Source organism: Tigriopus californicus, chromosome 6, assembly GCF_007210705.1.
Source record: "Tigriopus californicus strain San Diego chromosome 6, Tcal_SD_v2.1, whole genome shotgun sequence".
Classification (NCBI taxonomy): Eukaryota; Metazoa; Arthropoda; class Copepoda; order Harpacticoida; family Harpacticidae; genus Tigriopus; species Tigriopus californicus.
Genome location: NC_081445.1, coordinates 8,811,486 through 8,817,908, shown reverse-complemented (window position 1 = coordinate 8,817,908; position 6,423 = coordinate 8,811,486). Strand labels below are relative to the sequence as shown.

At 39.5% G+C, this 6,423-nt stretch overlaps 1 protein-coding gene across 1 annotated transcript in view; it reads right to left on the bottom strand.

Annotated features, from left to right (window-relative positions):
- LOC131882416 (uncharacterized) overlaps nt 1-6,122 on the bottom strand; it is a 9,668-nt gene extending 3,546 nt beyond the window's left edge. The window contains exons 1-8 of the mRNA XM_059229552.1: nt 5,691-6,122; nt 5,524-5,613; nt 2,479-2,688; nt 2,232-2,400; nt 2,094-2,168; nt 1,903-2,028; nt 1,692-1,802; nt 1,508-1,630 (exon numbers count right to left, since the gene is read on the bottom strand). Coding sequence (XP_059085535.1) covers nt 1,508-1,630; nt 1,692-1,802; nt 1,903-2,028; nt 2,094-2,168; nt 2,232-2,400; nt 2,479-2,688; nt 5,524-5,613; nt 5,691-5,773 — 987 coding nt within the window. The 5' untranslated portion in view covers nt 5,774-6,122. The remainder of the gene's footprint in view (nt 1-1,507; nt 1,631-1,691; nt 1,803-1,902; nt 2,029-2,093; nt 2,169-2,231; nt 2,401-2,478; nt 2,689-5,523; nt 5,614-5,690) is intronic.
- Nucleotides 6,123-6,423: the final 301 nt, after the last annotated feature.

Sequence of the window (6,423 nt, the reverse complement as noted above, 5' to 3'; positions counted from 1 at the left end):
GATGGTGTGACATCTCAGCTTCTGATGAGATGCTCACAGGTTCTTGCTCCTGTTTTCTCGTACTTGATGCGTTGCATCTTTGATCAGGGCAAGTTTCCATCTTCACTAAAGATAGCTCATGTTGTTCCAATTTTAAAGGGGGAGATTAGTCGCTCCCCAGTAACTATAGGCCGATTTCTCTTACTTCGAATATTGCGAAGGTGTTTGAGAAGATTATGAAGTCCAAACTTGTTGAATTTCTTGAGTTCAATGAAGTCTTTTCTCCTAGCCAGCACGGGTTCCGAGCACATTTTAGCACAGTTACCCAACTGATTGAGCATTTAGAGCAGGTCATTGAGGGACTGGAAAGGCACGAGTCAGCAGATGTTGTCTATCTTGATTTTGCCAAGGCCTTTGATAAAGTAGATCATGGCCTTTTGTTGAATAGACTCCATGAGATTGGGATCCAAGGCAAGGTTCTCAATTGGATAAGAAGCTTCATTCAGGATAGGAAGCAAGTTGTTAAGGTCGAGGGATTGCTTAGTGACATACATGATGTCAAGCCAGGTGTTCCCCAGGGCTCCATCTTAGGGCCTCTCCTTTTTATAATATTCGTTGCCCCGCTTCAAAAGCTTAGTATTACTGCCAGCCTCTCTTCTTATGCTAACGATACAAAGTTAGTTTCTGGTAGGAATGGCCAAGATTCCAGTTGAAGGTGGGTAGAGTTTTTCAAATGTGTGGTTGGATATATCGCACGTTTAAGTCCAGAGATAGCATCACGATGCTAACTCTGTACAAGTCGATTGTCCTGCCACATCTTGATTATGCTTCACCCATTTGGGTTTCAATGAGTTTATGGCGGACGCAAGGTCCGCCATGTGATTGAGTCAAGAGATGGTAGTTGACTGGTTTATTACCTAGAGTTCCTAGCTATATATATACATATCACAGATGATTCAAGGTGAGCGAGCACATGCTCGCCACAAGTTCAGCAGGTTTGCAAAAGGTCGAACAAGTCCAAAGATGTTTTCAGAGAAGGTACGAAAGGTATCTGATACTGTACGTTTTCAAAAGCATTCATAAGCTTTGTCCCAACCCAGGATTTCGGGTCAATTCTAGTGACCGTGGAGATTTAACGTGAGTTTTGAGAGCACCTTCAAGTCCTTGAGAATCCAGGCTAGTTCGAACAATGAAGTCCACTTCTCTTTTTTCTCGGGCTCCTTCATTGTTTAATTTGCTTCCCTCCAAAGTTCGTGGGGAATACGTAGGCCTTGTTGATCCGGTAGCATCTTTCAAGTCAGACTTGGACAAATTTTTAGATAGCATTCCAGATCAACCCTACATTCAAGAGCTAGCTCGGTCTGCCAACTCAAATTCATTGGTAGACCAAATATAATATAAAGATGGAAAGGTAAAATATGGACGAATTATAACCTTTCATTTTAAAAGTACTGGGAATTATATTCCCTGTAGCGGTTAGAAAAGCCCGTGGAAAACCAAACCAAAAAAAAAAATAACAGCCATTTACCTTCTTCGTCAAATTTCCAAGTGCGGAATTTTGATTCTCCAGGATTGCTTTGGTGACATCGGCAAATTGATTCTTCATTTGCTCATCAATTTCACCACCCGACATTTTCACCAGCTCTTCAACCTAAGCAATTGAACAAATGAATACTTGAATGTGTCTCTTTATTCAATCATCGAGAAAGTACCTTGAAGATGATCTGTTGCACTCCAAATTCCACTTTTCGTTTCGTATCCATCACAGAATCCGCAGTGTCCAAGAGTACTTGTTCCACATTGGACAGTCCCTTGATCTCATTCTAATTAAATAAATGATTCATTCAAATGGCCTTTAGTCCTGAAGGCTAGCAAAACCCACTGATTTCAAGGTCATCCATGGACACCTATGGGTCTACTCACGGTCAGTTCCTTATACCCGTCATTGACTCTTTCAAAGAGGCTCTCAGCCATGTGACCGGATTCGATAACAATGTCTTTGAGCGAATTAGAAGCGCCCAAGATGTTAGTCTCCGTGTCTCGTAGGACCTAAACTCAAATCAGGCTGATATATCTTTATATAAAAAACATTTTTTCTAGCAGTTTTGGCGTACCTTGGCGAAGCTTCTTTTTTCGCTTTTCTCGTCATTAGCGTCAACCAAAAGGGCCTCTAATTCCTCAAAGTGAGCCTGAAATATAATATTTGGGCACCGATTAAGTTGAGCAATTTATCTGTTGACCCTACTTCTAACCTGGCTTTCCAATGAAATTTTTTCCACTTCTTCTTTGGTGTTAGAAATGAAATTCGGCAGCAAAGCCAAAATATTATATGAATCCTTGGCCAAAGTTTCCAAAGCATCATCATTTGACGATCGACCCCTCGACATTTGTCGCTCCATAATCGACAATTTGGAATTCATCCTGGAATCGATTAAGTTTCAATCAATGCATTTGATTAAGGTCATCCTTCAAAATGTTGAAGGTGCGAATGTAGTTTACTTAAGGAGAAATCGGGAGATGTTGTCAATCTTCTGATCCACTCCAATGTCAATCCCCGACGATCCCGAGCTACTCCCAGAATCAGACTTGATCTTGTTCAAGATCTCCGAGATGAGCTCTTGTTGAGATTTGGAGCTCTTTTCTGACTTCTTGCTGTTCTCCCGGATGACATTAAGCAACTGCAGGATAGCGTCACGGATGTCCAAATTGCTAAAACAAGACAGAAAATGGCATGAAATGTTAATGCTTTTTAATTGATCGTGCTTAATCTGTTTTAAGTAGTTATCTGTTAAGTAGTAAAAGTTTCAAAGAAAGTGTCCCCCTTGAGAACCCTGATATCAATAATAAATTTCGACACTCACTTAGAAACAAAAGGCTGATGCATCTTGTTTGTACAAATTTGCAGTCAATCACTATTAAGAAACAGAGAAGAAAGGGCAAAGATTTGCCCCCGTGAATCCTTCTGGCATCATACTTCACTTTAATGAAGTCGATACCACATAAAATGTTCTCTATGTGAAGAGGTTTTAGTTACTTGGCACATCCCATTTTTTTGAGAAAATATGATTAGTTGTGACTCTACAGGGTGCCGCAAAAGATTTTACTGGTTCCGAAGCGATGGAAAATCACCCTTTTTTCAATTTAAATGCTTCAGCTCTTGATGAAAGATCTGTAATTGATTGAAAAATAACCCTAGTCAGCTGCTTTAGTTATTAAAGTATCGATGAGACAATTAAAAAGTGGTGGACATTGTTGGAAATTGATGATCATTTACTCCTTGTGATGTATGTTTCGTGATGTTCTTTCTGTGTATTGCAGTTCCAGGACAATTCGACCCAACAGATAACTCGACCCAGCAAACAACTCGACCCAGTGGACAACTCAACCCATTACAGATATTAAGCTCAACATGTTGGCTTACAAATAGTTAACACTATTATGAAGCAAAATGGGAACTGTGATTTAAGACATGTCAAAATTTGAAAGGATTTACACAATTCACTATTTGATCTTTAAAAGCAAGTTATGTTTACATCAATCAAGGTGTGAAAATCAAGTTTGATAGTGTTTTAATCAAACTTGATTTTTATTCAATGCCTTACTCATGCTAATTTCTTTGCATGCCCATCGAATGTTGACTGATCAAGCTTTACATTTGTTCCATAATCATACTTTTTGGCCAATATGTTGTTTAGTTATTGTACTGGGCCGAGTTGTCCGCTGGGTCGGGTTGTCCAGTGGGTCGAGTTGTCTGCTGGGTTGATTTGTCCGCTGGGTCGAGTTGTCCCGTCACTGTGTATTGTGATCCGACGCAAACACTGGTACTCACGGATGCTTAGGACTAATATTCAAAAGCATTTGTTTTGGGCAAAACTTCAATAAACATTTTTCCTCTTGCAAAAGGTGAAAGTTGTACGACGGTGGTACCAAACAAATCAGGACTGCTAAATTTTATATAAAAGTAAAAGAGATATAAAAAACTCGATTTGCAGCATTTTTCAACATATTCACCGTGCACTACAATCCCCCTATGCATCCTCTTCATTCGGTTGTCAAAAACAGTGACCTGACAACTTGACCCAGGACAACTCAACCCAGCAGACAACTGGACCAAGCAGACAACTCAACCCAGGACAACTTGACCCAGCAGACAAACTGACCCAGTGGACAACTCGACCCAGCAGACAACTCGACCCAGCGGACAACTTGACCCAGCGGACAACTCGACCCACTGGCCAACTCGACCCAGTACAATAACTAAACATAACATTTTGACCAAAAGAACAAGATTATGAAACAAAACTAAAGCTTGATGGGTCAATATTTGATTTGCATGCCAAGATGTTAGCATCAGTAAGGCATTAAATAAAAGAACAAGTATAAATAAAACCTTATCATTATTGATTTTTGCACCATGATTGATTTAAACGTAACTTATTTCAAAAGATCAAATGAAGAATTGTCTAAAACCTTTCAAATTTTGACATGTTTTACATCACAGTTTCAATTTTGCTCTATATGTATGAACTTTTTGTAAGCCAACATATTGGGCTTTATTTCTGTACTGGGTTGAGTTGTCTGCTGGTTTGAGTTGCCCTGCGTTGAGTTGTCCGCTGGGTTGAGTTGTCCAGTGGGTCAAGTTGTCCTGGAACCATCAAAAGCATGTTGCTGGCCTCCTTGGCAGAGCTGACAAAGCACCCCCTTCACAGCAACATTAAGCTCAAGATTGATGGCATGTCTGTTTTCAGCAAGCTTGAACTTTAGCTGTGGAAAAAGTCAGAAGTTGCAGGGTGCCAAATCTGGGCAGTAAAGGTGCATGGAGCAACACCTTGATCTTCCTTTGGATCTTTCACATGAATCCAGTTTTGTGGTGGTAATTTCAAACACAAGATTTTCATAATGCTTGTCCCCATTTGTTTGGTACCACCCTCGTACATATGTGTAATATGTTTCTTTTGGCAGAAATTTGAAGGCGGAGGTTAATATTGTTTGCCTCGATTTTTGAACGGCAAAACTTTTAAGATGCCCTGTATACGTGGATATCTTGGTGTATTCTATTAAAATATTTCAGCTTTTTTAGATACCTTTGACGTTATAGATAAGGAATTTATTACTATACCAGTTATAGTTGCCTTCGGTAATGGAGGTACCAGCGAATGGGAAGTTTAAGGGTAATTAATATTTGAAGTTGAAATCTAATTTATTGCGGTTTTTTTGTAGACTTGGATTCTGGTTTGATGTCAATGTACCCTAAAGTTCGTCATCTTTTGTTTCCATTTAGTGTCCAATAATTGACATCGTTGTTGAAGATATCAATCAATGTCAAATTTTACGACCAACCCATTGCTGCTCTCTCAAAATTACTAGAACAAACGTTTTTCTAAACAGTATTTCCCAAAACCTTCGTTTCTTTCTCTTAATTGAATCATGTATCATTTTCTCTGAGGTGTCTCGTTATCGGTATGAGACATCGGAATTTATTCCTACAAAATATATAATGTGAGGAGAAAAGTCTGACTATTGGAGCACTCCATTTAAGCTTACGTGACTCCACGGTCCTCCGAACGTTTGACTCTTCCATTTTGTAGTTTCCCCACTAAAGTTTCGATTTGATCGATGGCGTGGCCCATGGATCTAAAATGGAACCCATTGAAACACCTCATAACCAGAACCAAGAACCACCCATCCGTGAGACAGAACAGGAAACTCACAACGGGGAATCCTGAAGGGCAAATCCATTGGAAACGATTCCATAGGAGATCAATCCCAAGAGAAGGATGCACACTCGAGCCATGTTGATGATGAAATGATGAATCCCAGTGGGTCACCTACTTTAGCCCAGTATATTGCACCTGATGACTGAGTAGCGAACACTTTTCAACGTGGACCAAGACGAACACTTACTCCCTTTGTACGTTCGTTACACAAAGTCTGAAATGTTCCTCGTTACGGCCATAAGTACTCTTCTGGCCCTAGATCAGTTTGGCCTCTAGTCACACTTAGTTGTCAACATCAGATATTGATGAGCATTTCGTGGGGAGGAAAGAACAATTTCATCTCTGAGCATAGGCCATTGTAAGCGATAGTTCATGAAGTGCACAATCGCCATTCTGAAATGTATTTTGTAGCTCATATACATATTCTCAAAAGTGCATTTGTAATGCATTAAAGTATTTAAAAATCAATAAAACAAAAAAAGCATATGACCAAAATAAACCGATTCAAGCGTTTTTGGCTTTGTTGTAATTTGCTTGCTTCAAATAATTCAAGCGTTCACTCCATTAAAATAAAAAAACTGAAAAGATTATTTTGTCAGTCCACTAGGATTCACATTGTACTGTAAGTGATGATGATATAAACATGGATTGAGCCGAAAAAGAAAAAAAACTTTACCAACTCTCGTCTCAAGAAGTGGTTTAATGTTTGGTTTCCTTGCTCAAAAAG